The sequence below is a fragment of the Vicugna pacos genome, chromosome 3, assembly GCF_048564905.1.
Source record: "Vicugna pacos chromosome 3, VicPac4, whole genome shotgun sequence".
Taxonomy (NCBI): Eukaryota; Metazoa; Chordata; class Mammalia; order Artiodactyla; family Camelidae; genus Vicugna; species Vicugna pacos.
The window spans coordinates 28,647,801-28,663,908 of record NC_132989.1 but is presented as its reverse complement, the minus strand read 5'-3'; the positions used below and the strand labels follow the sequence as shown (position 1 = coordinate 28,663,908).

The window sequence follows — 16,108 nt, the reverse complement described above, 5'->3', positions numbered from 1 at the left end:
ACGGCTGCGGCTCACTCAGGGGACATAAAAGCTGGTATTTCAGGAGTGTTATTCCAGAAGTGTTAATCTACATGAGCTTTCCTGGAGGCTGACATCTTGACTGGATCATTAGCACCAAGACCCAGACCCACCCAACAGCCTGCAGGGAAGCATCAGGCCAAACAACATACAGGGTGGGAACACAGCCACATCCATCAGCAGACTTCCTAAGCCACAAAGGCCTCTGGACACAGCCCTACCCACCAGAGGTCCAGGACCAAGCTTCACCCAGCAGTGGGCAGACACTGGCTCCTCCTGCCAGGAATCCTGCATAAGCCTCTAGTCCAGCCTCATCCATCAGGGGAAGATACTAGAAAAAAGAAAATAATAATCCCAAAGCCTGTGGAAGGAACCCAAACACATAGAAAGATAGACACTATGAGGTGGCAAAGGAATATCTTTCAGGCCAAGGTGTAAGATAAAATCACAGAAGAAGAAATAAGTGATGAGGAGATAGGCAATTTATCTGAGAAAGAGTTTAAAGTAATGCTGGCCAAGATGTTCAGAGAACTCAAGAAGAGTATAGATGCACAGAGCGAAGTTTTTAGCAAAGAGTTGGAAAATATAAAGAATATTCAAACAGAGTTGAAGAATAAAATCATTGAAATGAACAATACACTAGAAGGAACCAAGAATAGACTAAATGGGGCAGAAGAATGGATCAGTGAGCTAGAAGACAGATTAGTGGAAATCACTACTTCAGAACAGAAAAAAGAATAAAAAGGAATGAGGATAGTTTAAAAGAACTCTGGGACAATATGAAGCACTCTAATATTCGCATTATAGGGGTCCCAGAAAGAGAAGAGAGACAGAAAAGACCTGAGAAAATTTTTGGAGAGATAACCGAAAACGTCCTCAACTTGGGAGGTGCAGAGAGTACCACACAGGATCAACCCAAAGAGGAACACACCAAGGCACATAGTCATCAAATTGACAACAATTAAAGATAAGGAGAAAATATTAAAATTAGCAAGAGAAAAGCAACAAGTAACATACAAGGGAACACTCATAAGGTTATCAGCTGATTTTTCAGCAGAAACTCTACAAGCCAGAAGGGAGTGGCACGATATATTTAAAGTGATGCAAGGGGGAAACTTACGACCAAGAATACTCTATCCAGCAAGGCTCTCGTTCAGACTTGATGGAGAAATCAAAAGTTTCACAGATAAACAAAAGCTGAAAGGTTTCAGCACCACCAACCCAGCTTTACAACAAATGTTAAAAGATCTTCTCTAGTCATCAAACCATAAGAAAAAAGAACAAAAAGAAGAAAGAGCAAAAACAAAAAAAAAAAAGAGAGAGAGAGAGAGACCTACAAAAGGTTTCTTTGGCTTTTCTGGGTCTTTTGTGGTTCCTTATAAATTTTGGAATTGTTCTAGTTCTGTGAGGAATGTCACAAGTATTTTGATGGGGGTTGCATTGGATCTGTGGATTGCTTTGGGGAGTGTGGCCATTTTGATAGTGTTGATTCTTCCAATCTTTCCATTTCTTTGTGTCATTTCAGTTTTCAGAGTATAGGTAATCTCCTTGGTTAAGTTTATTTCTAGGTGTTTTGTTGTTTTTGATGTAATGGAAATGTCTCTGCCAGTTATAAAATTCTGGTTTTTTAAGTGAAAAAAAGTGAACGAAGGGTCAGAAATGGCAAAATATCCTTTTTTATGGGTGAGTTGTATTCCATTACATATATATACATGTGTGTGTGTATACACACACACACACACACACACACACACACACATATATATATATATGCTACATCTCCATTATCTATTCAACAATTGATGTGCACTTAGGATGCTTCCAAATCTTGGCAATTATAAATAATGTTGCTGTTAATAGCAGGGTGTATGTATCTTTTTGAGTTAATTTTTATTTTGTGGTTGGCTTTATTCCTTTGATAACTATGCAAGTTTAAAAAGCTAAAGCTCTAAACGTTCTTAGAAACAATGAACAGAACATATACGTAAATTTAAAAATATATGTGCAGTAAAAAAAATGATCTATCAAGCCATCAAAGACATAGAAGAAACTTAAAAAGACATCACTAAATGAAAGAAGCCAGTCTGAAAAGGCTACAAACTGTATGATTCCAACCAAATGACACTCTGGAAAAGGCAAAGCCACAAAACAATAAAAAGATTGTTGTTTCCAGGGGCTTGGGAGAGGGAGGGAGGAAGGAATGAATAGATGGGGCACAAGGGATTTTTAGGGCAATGAAATTATTCTGTAGGATACTATAGTGGTGGCTACATTCATTATGCATTTGTCAAAACCCATAGAATGTACAACATTAAGAGTAAACCCTAATGTAAACTATGGACTTTGGATGATAATAATGTGTCCATGTTGGTTCATCTATTGTACCAAATATGCCACACTGATGAGGGATGTTGAGGGTAGGGGAGTATAAATAAGTGGGTGGGGAGGGCTATGTGTAAACTCTATTTTCTGCTGAGTTCTGCTGTGAACCTGAAACTGCTCTTAAAAAAATAGTCTATTAACAACAACAACAAAAAGAAAGAGGCAATCTGAATAGTCCTATATCTATTATAGAAATTGAATAATAATTAATAACCTCCCAAAGCAGAAAGCACCAGGTTCAGATGGGTATACTCATAAATTCTATCAAACATTTGAGGAAGAAACTATAACAATTTTCTACAATATATTTCAGAATATAGAAGTAGAGAGGACACTTCCTAGCTCATTCTACGAGGCCAGCATTACCCTAATACCAAAAAAGACAAGGACACCACAAGAAAAGAAAACTACAGATCCGTATCTCTCATGAACATAGATGCAAAAATCCTCAACAAAATATTAGCAAATTGAATCCAACAATGTATGAAAAGAATTATATAGCATGACTAAGAGGGATTTATTCCAGATATGCAAAGCTGGTTCAATATTCAAAAATCAATTAATGTAATCCATCACATCAACAGGTTAAAGAAGAAAAATCACATGATCATATTCATTTTTTCAATAGATACAGAAAAAGCATTTGACAAAACCCATCACCCATTCATAATGAAAACTCTCAGTAAAATATGAATACAGGGGAGCTTCTTCAGCTTGATAGCTATAAAAACCTATACCTGACATCATGCTTCATGGTGACAAACTTGAAGCTTTCCCACAAGAACGGTAACAAGGTAAGGATATTTCCACTCACCACTGCTTTTCAATATCATACTGGAAGTCCTAGCTAATGCAATAAGACAAGAAAAGAAAATTAAAAGTATAAAGATAAGGAAAGAAGAAATAAAATTATCTTTGTTCGCTGATGACATGATCAAAACTCCTGAAACTGTGCTTGCTTTGGCAGCACATATACTATGAATACGAAATGAATACAAAAACAAATATATGTATGTATATGCATGACTGGGATATTGTGCTGTACATCAGAAATTGACACGTTGTAACTGACTGTACTTCAATCAAACAAAAAACAAAAAAACTCCTGGACCTAATAAGCAATTATAGCAGGGCTGCAGGATACAAACTTAATACAAAAAGTCAGTAGATCACTTTCCCACATATCAATAATGAACAAGTGAAATTTGAAATACTATTCATATTAGCAGACCCAAAATAAAATACTTAGGCATAAATCTAACAAAATATGTATGAGATCCATATGAGGAAAACTACAAAATTCTGATGAGAGAAATCAAAAAACTAAACAAATGGAGAGATAGTTCATGTTTGTGGATAGGAAAACTCAATGTTTTCAAGGTGTCAGTTCTTCCCAACTTAATATATAGATTGAAGTAATCCCAATCAAAATCCCAACAAGTTATTTTGTAGATATGAACAAACTGATTATAAAATTTATACGGAGAGGCAAAAGATCTGGAATATTGAAGACAAACAAAGCTGTAGGACTGATACTACCCAATATCAAGACTTACTATAAAGCTACAATAATCAGTGTGGTATTAGCAAAAGAATAGACAAATAGATCAGTGGAACAGAACGGAGAACCCAGAAATAGATCCATATAAATACTGTCAACTAATCTTTGACAAAGGAACAAAGCAAAAGATAATCTTTTTAGCAAACATCACTGGAACTGGGCATCCACAGGCAAAAATATATATATATACGCAGACATTACATCCTTCACAAAAATTAACTCAAAATGGATCACTGACCTGAATGTGAAACACAAAGCTATAAAACTGCTAGAAGATAACATAGGAGAAAATTTAGATGACTTTGGGTTTGGTGATGACTTTTTACAAGCAACACCAGAGGCATGCAGAGAGGCATGATCCATGAAAGAAATAATAAACAGGCCTTTATTAAAATTAAAAATTTCTGCTGTGCAAAAGACACTGTCAAGAGAATAAAGACAAGCCACAGACTGGGACAAAATATCTCCAGAAAAGTCAGACAAAGGTCTGTCACCAATAAGAAAACAACCCAATTTTAAAAAGGTCCAATGACCTTAATAGATACTTCACCCAAGAAGATATACAGATGGCATGTAAGCATAGGAAAAGATGCTCCACATCATATGCCATCAGGGAACCGAAAATGAAAACAAAAATGAAATACCATCACCTGCCTACTAGAATGGTCAAAATCCAAAATACTGACACCACCAAATTCTCACGAGAATATGAGGCAATGGAAAGTCATTCACAGCTGGTAAGAATGCAAAATGGAACAGCCACTTTGGAAGACACTTTGACAATTTCCTATGTAACTAGACACACTCTAACCATATGATCCAGCCACTGCATTCCTTGGTATTTATGCAAATAAACTAAAAACTTATGTTCACACAAAAGCTTGCATGTGGATGTTTATAGCAACTTTATTCATTATTGCCAAACCTGAATGAAACCAAGATGTCCTTCTGTAGGTGAAAGGATAAGTAAACTTGATACATACAGACAATAGAATATTATTCAGTGCTAAAAAGAAATGAGCTGTCAAGCCGTGAAAAGACATGGAGGAACTATAAATGCATATTACTAAGTGAAAGAATCCAATTTGAAAAGGCTACATAATGTATGATTCCAATTATATGACATTCTGGAAAAGGCAAACTTATGGAAACAGTAAAAATATCAGAGAGTGCCAAGGGGAAGGAGTAAAGATAGGATGATAGCAGGTGGAGCACAGAGGATGTTTAGGGCAATTAAACAACTCTGTATGACTCTATAGCAGTGAATACATGACATTACACATTTGTTAAAACCCACAGAATGTACAACACCAAGAGTGAACCCTAAGATAAACTATGGACTCTGGGTGATAATGATGTGCCAGTGTAGGCTCACCAGTTGTAACAAATGTCTTACTCAAAAGAAGGATGTTGAATTTGGGGGAGGCTAGGTAGGTGTAGGGGTAGGGAGTATCTGGATACTCTGTACTTTCTGCTCAATTTTGCTATGAATCTAAAACTGCTCTTTTTTTTAAAAACTGTCTTTTAAAAAAGCAATGGCTTTACAAAAATTTTTAATGAAATAAGTAAAATAACAGAAATTAAAAAATTTTTTAAAGACAGAAAATTTCCCAAAACTTAGTGACATGTTTGTTTGAAAGAGTCCATTGTGTATCTGGCATTGTAGATGAAAACAAAAATACACCAAGGAACACCATTATAAAATTTGAAGCATGGGAACCCAAGAAAATTTGCTACAAATTTGCAGAGATAGAGTTAGAAAAGATCTGGAGTCAAAATTCTTTTGGACTTCTGAACAGCAATAATGAAAGATTAGAGGCAATCACACAGTAGTCCAAATTCTGAAGAGAAATTATTTCCTGCCTAAAATTCTGTGTTTATATAAATGTGTTTCCCCGGAGAAAGAGGAAGACCTGGGATGCAAGAAACAGGAGAGCCACCCAGGAGAGAGGCAAAGGGAATTCCCGGGGCAGGATGACAGGAGACCTAAGCATGACAGCTGTATTGAAGCTGTCAGAAGGTAGCTGTCCATGTCAGAGCAGGTCAGCAGGCACTATGGGAGACTTTCTTGGGAAGACAAAATTGTCAGAACAACTGATTTACCCAAATCTGTTGAAAGATGATTTATATAAGTGGCTGAGAATTTAGGGTTAAATCACTGAGAGGAATATAGAAAACTAAGCAAATGGGAAAACAAGACAATTATTAACTCCAGAGGAAACAAAGTTTTGAGGGAAAATTAATCTTAGTTAACCACTTGTTTCAGCTAAGAATATAATAGCATAATTATGTAAACAGTAAATAAGGCTTTTGACTGACCCAAATGATGATTTGTGCATATTGGTAGGATGAGAAAAAAGGAAAGATGCAAGTGTAAGAAAGACAGCAAGGAGGAGAAAGGATTAAATTTTCATCATAGACCACAGATAAGGCCTGTGTCTGAAAATCAAGAAATCTAGAAACATGGAGAAGTTAAATACCAAAAAGAAACAGTTAAGGTCATGATTCCTCCTGGGAAGAGGCCAAGGAAGTAGGGATGAGGAGCTGCTTTTCAACAACTGAAGGCTCTCAGATTTTATCCCACTTGCATGCTAATGAGTTTGGGGGAGGCTGGCAGAAGATGCAAGACTCCCGGATCAGAGACAAAGAACAGTTTGTTAGACACAGCACTAGTGTGGAAGTATTACCTTTTATCTGGTTCCTTGAACCCCATTTCTCACAGAGTGATGCGAAGAGAGCCAGATGACACCTGTACATGCAGTGGCTGCATTACAGGAGAGGAAGCCTGAGTTTAGGGAACGGTTATTATGCTAATAATGGACAGTTAAGTCTGCCCGCCTTTTGCTTAGAGGAAGATGCTATCTCTGCCAAGGTTGTTTGCTATGCAGACATTCCTAAAAAGATTGGAGTGAACAAAGTAGGCCAGTCAGTGCCTCACTCACAAGACGTGCTGACCAACAGAAGTGACTTAAAACTGCTGTTTTTCATAATCAACCTCAAATTATTTGATTTTTAAAAATTACATGCACGTATAACTTTCATAAAATGAAAATTTAGCAAATCAGATACTTTACGTTATTTAAACAACTCGCCTAACCCTTACTCCTACTGACTGGGCATCTCCTTTCCAACGGACAGCCAAAGTCGGGGGGAGAAAATTGGAAAGGAAGTTTTCCGAAACTTCGCGCAGGGCGGGCTGGTAGCAAGGAAGAGTGGCCCCAACCCCAGCGGTCCGATTCGTGGCGAGGGCAAGGTGACTCCCCCTCCTCTAGCCCTGGCCTCGAATCCCTGGCAGGCTCCTCGGAGGCGCTGAGCGCAGGGTTCCGCACCTTAAGACCAGGACGTGAGGGCAGGGACCAACGCCGCCGCCGCTGGTTGAGAGTTGCAAGCCACGTGCGTCAAGTGCCCGGTGCAGCCCTTTTCTAGCCTGTGTTGACTGCAGTATTCCGGGATGTGAACCGAGGCCCCCTGAAAAGAAGAAACTAGCTAACATAGCCCGCGGGGGCTCCTCCGGGGGTGAGGACACGACGCAGCCCCTACGGCGCAGGAGGAGGGGTGGACAGCTTGGCCGCATCCCCCGCAGGATCGTGCACCCATCCCCTTGCTGTTGCGCACAGGCACACCGCGGCCCTGCCTGGCGCTTGGACAGCATTCGACCCGCGCGGACTAGAGCAGGGGGCTGCGGCAGGCGCTCCACAGCTCGGCGGAGCGGAGAAGCGGGTCTGAACTCTCACCCCTCCCTCAGGCACCAGCCAACGCATGCTGCCGCCGAGGGGGACGGGCTGCGCAGATCCCGTTTATCAGCCACATCTCCCATTACATAATGCGGCGCTGTATCTCTCCCGGGCATCGCTGCGAAAGCGAGCCCTCTCCCACGCGCGGGGCGCCTGCCCACCGCTCCCAGCAGGGTGTTGCCAGTTCTAGAGAGGGGGCCGTTCCACTCATCTTGGCGCAGCCCTCGGTGATTCCCCACTCCTTCCCCCAACACAGAGAACCCACAGGAGATGCTACTGACTATTCAACGGATGAAGAAACAGGCCCATGTATGGGTCACACAAGCAGGTGGCAGCACTCCAGACACTGGGGAGCCACAAGGGGCAGAGCCTGGCTTTCAGCCCTCACGGTCTGAAATTACGCTGGGAAGCTTGGGACTGGGAGAGAAGAGAGGATGGGAATCCTGCTACAGGTGACAGAAGAGGGTGAGCAAGGCCAAGAGGCTTCTGAGCAGGAACGACAGCTCCAGCGTCCCTTGGAAGACCGTTGTGAGGAGGCTGAGCCCCAGTGAAGTAGGACAGAGGAAGCCTGAGCAGGCAGAGAGAGGGGGTCTTAGGGAAGGCTCTGGCTTGGGGAGAAAGTGGGCGAGGGAGGGAGCTTGACATCAGCATCCAATAGGCATATGCTGCAGCCTCTGTTGCGCGGGTTTCTGGAGGACTTCTTGAGAAATGAGGAAAAGCAGGGAAACGGCTACATGCCAGTCCGTGCAGGGGGTGGGCTGCCCACAGGGGACTCTGGAGTCGGAGCAGGCCCAGGAGTTGCCCTCCACAGCCTTCGATCTCCAAACTTGAAGCCATCAGAGGGCAGAGGTTGGTCTCACAGGTACTGGTGTACAGAAGTGGTCACGCCAGGTCTCAGTGGCAGTAAAAACAGTTACTCTCCAGGGCTAAGGCTGGATCTGCCTCTTGCCAGCCTGGCCCACTGAGGGAATCCCAGCAGGATAGGCCTGCTCTGAAGGCCTGGGTGGGGCATCCAGTGACCAGGCTGCCCACGCTCAAAATTATCATCAAAGCAACTTTTCAAAGGAAAGGTCCCAGGAGGATCCTTGAATCTGACTGAAGCTTTCAACGGGGAGAGCTGGGAATCTGAACTACAATCCTCCCCACCATGGGGCTAACAGGGAATCAGGTGGGCCAAGAGAAGTGAACTTTGCTTTTCTCCTTTTATCCTGTTTGAATTTTGTATCTAAAGCAACCATTGCTTTGGTAATGTAAGAGACCAGTTCACTGAAAAAAAAAAGAAAATAATAATAAAACCCCTGGATTCCCACATCTGATAGACTGTGGTCATAGCACTGTCTGCCCAGCATTTCTGGTGACCCAGAAGGGTCTCATGTCAGGAGCTGGGTGGGCACTCAGGGTGGAGACCAAGCAAAAGCGCTAGAGTTCCAGCTGGCACGGCTGACACCAGTGTGCCCTAAGGGCCCTCTCACCTACTCCTGAAGTGAGCTCATCCAGATCTTGGAAACTGCCCCAGACCCCTCAGTAATAAGTCCACAAGAAATCAGATGCTTTCCTTTATGTGATGCTGGATTTTCCACAAAGTAAAATCAAGATGAGTAAAGATGTGGTTTCTAGATAGTGCCCGACAAAGCAGAGACCACGGTATGAGGCGTCACCACTTGGGCCTATAAAAGCTGCCACAAGAGGCCAAGGCCACAAGCTGCTCAGCTCAAGCCAGCCTACACGTCTGCTCCTCGCTCCTCGTGTACTGGCTCCAGGCTCCATGGCGCTCTGGATGACCGTGGTCATTGCTTTCACCTGCATTGGCGGCCTCGCCTCCCCGGTCCCTACGCCTTCCCCTAAAGCCCTCAAGGAGCTGATTGAAGAACTGGTCAACATTACCCAGAACCAGAAGGTGAGTGCCTGCTGACCAGGATCCCAGCTCTGAGGATGCAAGGCTGCACCACTCTCAGGAAGGGTACTGGTCATGGTCTGGGCCAGGAAGGTTGGGCCTGATCTTAATAAGATGCCTGTGAGTCAGGAAGAAGCCCCATGGACTAGAGGACAGGCCTGGCCATGAGGGAGAGGAGACAGGCTCAGGGGTGCAGCAGTACAGATGGATGCACGCAGAGACTGGGCAGAGCCTCTAGGGACCATCTGCTCCCCTGGCCTGGCCTGGCCAGCTCCCACACAGCCGCTCTGAACAGAAGAAAGCAGAGAAGGGCTGGCACCCTCCTGGAACTATTTGGCATTTGCTAACTGGATTTGAATGCAATTATGAGGCCGTTATTCACAGCATCTTAGTTATGCCCATCCTTACAAAAGGATTCATTAGTAGAGTCAGCTCCTCTCCCCAGTGATGATGGCTCACACTTTTGCGCACTGATAATGTACCAAGCCCATTGCTGGGACTTTACATCTCATTTCATCACTGCTAACCACCTTAAGAGGAAGATATGATATCCCAGTTTTACTGACTAAGCTTCAGTGAGGTTAACTGACAAAAGTCAGATTCAAGCCAGTACCATTACTGGCTGACACCAGAGTGCCCATACTCCGAATTGCAGTGGACCCCAGTTCAGAAAGCAGGATGTTTGATATACTAGACCCTCACTGCCTCCCATCTGATTGACCTGGCCACCTCCTCCCTCACCTAACACTGCCCTGGCCCCTCCCTGTAGGCCCCCTATTGATGTCCTGGTGTCATTGTCATAGGTCCTCTAGCCTCTGCTGTGGCAAGCTTCACACAAGGCTTGTCCCTTACTGGCTGCGCCACTCAGTTTTTCTCTGTCAGCTTCAAGACTCTGTACAATGGGTCTCTCCCAATGTGCAGAGCAGGAAATGAAGCTCAAGAACATTGGAGGTCCCAGGCCTACCTCTGCTTGTGGGGCCTGATCCCTGTGGAGATCTGGCCTCGCTGGGCAGGCCTGGGATCCTGCCAGCACTCGGCTCACTGTTCTTTGCTCCCTCAGGCACCCCTGTGCAACGGCAGCATGGTATGGAGCATCAACCTGACGACCAGCATGGTGAGGACCCTGGATGCTGGCGGGGAGGTGGCTGAGGCCGTAATCCTTGGCTTGTCTTCCCTGAGCATGGCTCACACGGCTTAAGCATGGGTTCTAAGCAAGCTTCAAGAACCACTCTCTGCTCCTTCATAATCTGGGCTCCTTCCACCACCCAGACGCACCTCCACCACGCCCCTTAGCCCTGCTCCTCCCGCAAACTCGCTATAGGTGCCACCTGACTCCCCAGTGTTCTCCTCTCCGCAGTACTGTGCAGCCCGGGAATCCCTGATCAACATCACCAACTGCAGTGTCATCCAGAGGACCCAGAGGATGCTGAATGCCCTCTGTCCTCACAAGCTCTCAGCCAAGGTAAAACCCCCCAGTCCCAACCCTGCACACACTTCTGTCAGCCCTGGGCTCACACTGGGAGCTTCATGGGAACCCAGCTGAGCATCTGAGGCATGTGTCCACCCAGGGGTAAGCGCACTGTGGAAGCAGGGACATGTCTTTGGGATTTCCAAGACTCCTCCCTGAGCTTCAGTTCCACATCTATAAAATGTGCATAACAACAGCACCCACCTCATGGAGGCTTTTATGAGGACTGAACCAGCGGCCCCAGGAAAGCCCCTGGCGGATGCTGGCCGTCCTGGCTCTCACGTCCCCACCAACGCACCGGTCTCTCTGTCCTGCTGCAGGTTTCCAGCGAACACGTCCGAGACACCAAAATCGAAGTGACCCAGTTCATAAAAACCCTGCTCCAACACTCAAGGAACATTTTTCACTACAGAAGTTTCAACTGGAGCAAGAAAAGTTAGCATTATTATTTGCAGAGAGGGACCCTGACCATTTAAATTGCAGATTCATTTTTCTTTCAGATGTCAGAAATTTCTTGCGAAGACTGGAGGAGGGTTGGGGGGGTAAGATTTCCTTAGCTTAGACTTCAGCCTGTGCTGTCTGCCTTGAGCCTAGCCGACCCCAGCTACCCCTTGCCTTGGTGCCTGGGGCTCAGCCTGGAAAGCCTCTTGCATCCAGGGCTCCGAGCTCAGTGGACAAGGGTGGATGTTGTCCCACACAACTTCCCCATCCTTAGTGCAAACTGTAGCATTTCAGTGGGTGCAACCCTGGCTGGACACACGGTGAAAGAGGGACCTGCTTTACACAGGGGCAACTAAGGCAGAGAGCAGCCTAGGCACATTTCTTCTTGGTCTTATTTATTATTATGTGTTATTTAAACAAGTGTTTTTGTCTGTACTGGGGATAGGAAGGGACTGTTACTGCCAAAACTTGGAGCCAAGGGCCTGGAGACTTGAGGCTCCAGCACTAACGCAGTGGGCATTAGGAAGCCCTGGGAATAAGTACTGTACACAAACTTCTGCTACCTCACTGGGGTCCTGGGGCCAAGGCAGGGACAGTAGACAGGGCCACTCTTGTCTGCCAGCCAGCAGTTGGCCTTCAACCAAGTAATTTATTGTTTTTCCTTGTATTTAAAGTATTAAAATATGTTATCAAAGAGTTAATAATATATAGAATAGCAGCCTAGAACACTGCATATGGTATGTGGGGATTGGGGGAGGGGTCATTGAATTAGTTGTTGCATTGACTTTGTCAAGTTGGAAGCTGGAAATAAAGATGGTTACAAGAGATCTGACGGTTTTTGCCTTTTATTTTGACCTTTGGGGATGTTGGCCTGTGTTCTTAAGACTCTGAGGAGCTTTTCTTTAAGACCAGTTGGAGGAGGGGGCCTAGGGTGGAATGGATGGGGAGTGAGGGACAAGACTTGGGCTGAAAGAAAGTAGGCAAGCCCCTGGGGAGAGGAGACCTGGCCAGGAGGAAGTCCCTCAACGACCACCCACAGGGCCAGGGTGTCAGGGTTCAAGGAAGGCATCTGGAGCAGGCAGAGATCATGGAAGTCGCTCATGGCTACAGATCTTCATGAGTGGCCAGCCTGTGTCTGGCTCCACCCACACACCCTCTGGTGTCTCCCTCAGACCCTCTCTGAGGCTCGGGGAAGCGAAAGTGGCTTGCCCAAGGTCCCATAGCTGCTAAGAAGCAAAGTCAGGATTTGAAGCCCGAACTCAATCCAACTCCAAAGCCCACACACTTAACCACCCTGCGTACCTCTGTCCAAACATCATCTGGCCTGAATGCACAACCTGTATAATTGTGTCCTCAGCAGGTGTGGGCACCTCCCCTGAGGGGGAGCTCACTACTTAACTCTTTAGGGACAGCCTGTTCTACGTCTGGACACCTCTCAGCACTAGTGAGTGCACACTCACCACCTCTGAACAAAGACACACCAATGACTTGCAGCCCCTGGACTGTGGAGTGACTGGGGTGGACCGCTAAGGTTGTAGGGTCCTGGTCAGACTGCTCCTCCAAGCAAGTCTTTTTGCTTCTCCCTTGGCCCAGGCCAGCACATGGAGCACAGGAAGCAGCAGGCCTCAGCAAGCCACAGCCCCTGGGCCTGCTATCAGCCGCCGTTTACACTGTGAATCTTTGGAAGGACAGGATGCCTCTTGCAGTGAGTGGGTGGTGGGTCACCAGAGATCAGTCTTAAATGCTGAGTGGCAGGCAGGCGCCCTCCCTGGGGAGCCCAGAGCCCTGTGAGAACACCTACAGCGATGCCCAGAAGTCAGTGGAGGCAGCCACCCAGGAGAGCTCATACCATGAGTGAGTCAGGCAACAGAGGCCACAGCAGGACCTGTCCAGGGTGCAGATGACCACAGCAGCTTGCTCCAGGGGCCACTCAAATAGAGTGGACCTCTCACATGCACCCAGACAGAGGCGAGGGAAGAAGCCACGATAAACTATGCAGGGATCTGGGGATGCTGAGCTGGGGAGGAAAGACCTGGGATGGGGCACGGGAGCTGGGTGTCTCACCGGCTGTCCAGGGTGGGAAGTGATTGTCTCTGTGCCAAAGAGGTCTCAGAACCTGTTAAGTCACACTGTTCTTGTGGCCTGCACCACACCAACTGTCTGGGCTAGAGATGACCAAGACACCACATGCACTTAAAGTTTAGAAGCAGAAAGAAGTCTTTAAACAACAGAGAGTCTGGAGATGGATGCTCTATTCTGGGAGGATAGGAGATTCCAAACTCAAGGGTGGTTGTAAGGGGCAAGATCTCCACTATCCTTCCATCCAGAGATTTGAGGATTTTTAAGGCCAGAAGAATGTATATTTTTTTTAAAACTACAAAACTTAGTGATCCATTCTCTGGTAGCATCACCTTTGACCCATGTCTTCTCTGCCCAACCATGGCCTTGGCCTGACTGTCCAAAAGGAAGATGGAAAGATTTCTGGTGAGATTCCATGTGAATTTTCCAAGAACAGAGGCTGGAACTGAGGTTGACATGGAGGAGGGTCTCTTATGATTTCCCAACGATACATTCCAAGCCGTACTGGGTGCACAGTGCCAACAGGGCCACCAGAGCCCACCACTAGGGGTCTGCAGCGCACCACATCCTCAACCACCCATAGCTCCTGCCTGCACCTCCTCTTCCAAGACTGTACCCCAGACAGGAGCCTGTGGTTACTGGCAGTGGGCAGTGAGCCAGAAGGAGCTTGGGGCCTTCCAGGAATGACAGACCTATCAGAACCACAGAACCAAGCCTCTGCTGGCGGCAACAGGAAGATGGGCCCAGCCAGGAATGAGAGATAAAGAAAAGAGAGAAAAAAAGGTATGTGTCAGCTCTTGAAGCTGGGAGCATCACTACCTGGGGACTGACCCCCTCAGGTATCTGCTGGGAGTTTTCTCTAACCATGTGGTCTCACTCCTCTCAGGCACAAGGCAAACCCTGAGCAAGGCCCAGAGAGAAGGGGCGTCAGGAAGAGACAGAGTGCTTGGTGAGTGGGAGGGAGATACTGGTCGTGGGGCCCAGGGTGGGGAGCCCCTTGGCACCCCGGGAACCCCAGGCCTGGGAGGTTTCACTGGAAGAGGGGCTGGGGCTCAAGTGGGAAGTGAGACATACACTCAAGTTTCCAGTGAACTTGGCACCAAACACCTCTGTTTGCTGCTCAGATGAGGTGTCAGAAAAGACTCCGAGTCACCTCAGGGGTTCCTCTGAGGCTGTCTGTCTGAACTGCTCAGGACCCAGGAGGACAAGGGCCAGCATCTCATTTCCTTGTGACCCAGCAGCTTGAAGGCTGGGGTTTATCGAATCCATCAGCTTATCATTTTTTCGTTATGATCAACAGGGAAGTGCCTTTGCTTATGATCTTAATTCACTGGTCAGTTTGAGCAAACTCAAAAACCGCTCTTCCTTTGAGCTGACTCCCTTCTAAGAAGGCCCAGGCTGTGTGCAGACAGGGCAGCCTGGCCTGGGACACACAGGCCAGGGACCCAGACTTTCTAGAGGTCCAAGCTGGTGTCAGAACCCCTCCCACACATGCTGCCCACTCCTACTCTGAAAAATAAAAGTCACCAAGTCTCATTATCTTCACTCGTTTCTCGGCTCCACCCAAAAGCAACAGAGCAGAGGGTTTGCAACAAACTTTCCCAGATCAACTGATTTCTCGGCAGCAAGGGAGGGCCCCATGACGAAGCCATTTGAAATCCCAGAAGCGATTTTCTACTTACAACCTCACTTTCTGTTGCGCTCTCTCCCTTCCCCTCCTGAGTGTCTTCTCTTGTGGAAAGTGATTCTCTCAAAGTGTCATTCAGAAACGCCAACCCGCACGCTGCCTGGGCAGATGCTGCCGTGTGGTCACCAGTGACGCAGATGACAAAATTAAATATAGCAACTCTCGTCAGCTCCGCTCTCTGCATCACTTGGACAAGTGTGGGGCTCAAGGGCTCTTCCTGAAACCCATGGGGGCGGGAAGCCTGAGCTGGCTGTGGTGACCCCTGTAGACCAGAGCTGATGGCCTCTGAGGGACGAGAGGGTCCGTACCCACTGCTGAGCCCAGGGCCCTAGGCCAGGAGGGGCCGCCATATAAGAAAAGTGGTTTCTCATCTATTGCCTTCTCTTTCTTCTAATCTCGGTTTCTCCACATCTTCTCTTTAGAAGGAGCATATATTTATTTCCCACTAGGGGACAGAGACAAGTTTAATTTAAAAAAATAAATAAAAAAGCAAAAGACCATGGAGTTTGATGTCTGTCTGGTCCATGAGGGAGCTGATCAAGGCCAGGGCTGGGAAGGGCCCACAGTGCTTCCTGGATGCACTAGCCCAGGACCCCTAAATTCACTTCTAACTCTTCCCTGGGAGTGGCTGTTTCAAGAGAGGAAGTGGGCCTCTGCAGGGGCCTGTGACACAGGAGGTCCTGCACTATTCCTCCCATGGGCTGGATCTTCTTGGGCTAATCAGATCCTGTGTTGGTGAAGAGAGAGCAAGATGCTCCATTCTTGGGACTCTTCACCTAACCTAGCCTGCTTGGCTGGGGCAGGAAGACCAGAGGGGTGAAGATGGGGGAGGGTGGACCACCAG

At 46.4% G+C, this 16,108-nt stretch overlaps 2 protein-coding genes across 5 annotated transcripts in view; one reads left to right on the top strand and one right to left on the bottom strand.

Annotated features, from left to right (window-relative positions):
• The window catches only part of KIF3A (kinesin family member 3A), a 149,278-nt gene that overhangs the window by 62,687 nt on the left and 70,483 nt on the right, over positions 1-16,108 (bottom strand). The window lies entirely within an intron of this gene.
• On the top strand, positions 9,397-12,224 carry IL13 (interleukin 13). Of its 2 annotated transcripts, XM_006212828.4 has the most exons (4): positions 9,397-9,592; positions 10,650-10,703; positions 10,947-11,051; positions 11,378-12,224. In XM_006212828.4, exons 1-4 carry the CDS (start codon positions 9,461-9,463, stop codon positions 11,495-11,497), a joined length of 411 nt encoding a protein of 136 aa, XP_006212890.1. In that variant the 5' UTR covers positions 9,397-9,460; the 3' UTR covers positions 11,498-12,224. The 2 variants fall into 2 exon arrangements, with proteins under 2 accessions (XP_006212890.1, XP_031528945.1); XM_031673085.2 differs by lacking the exon at positions 9,397-9,592 and having other exon boundaries at positions 10,493-10,703.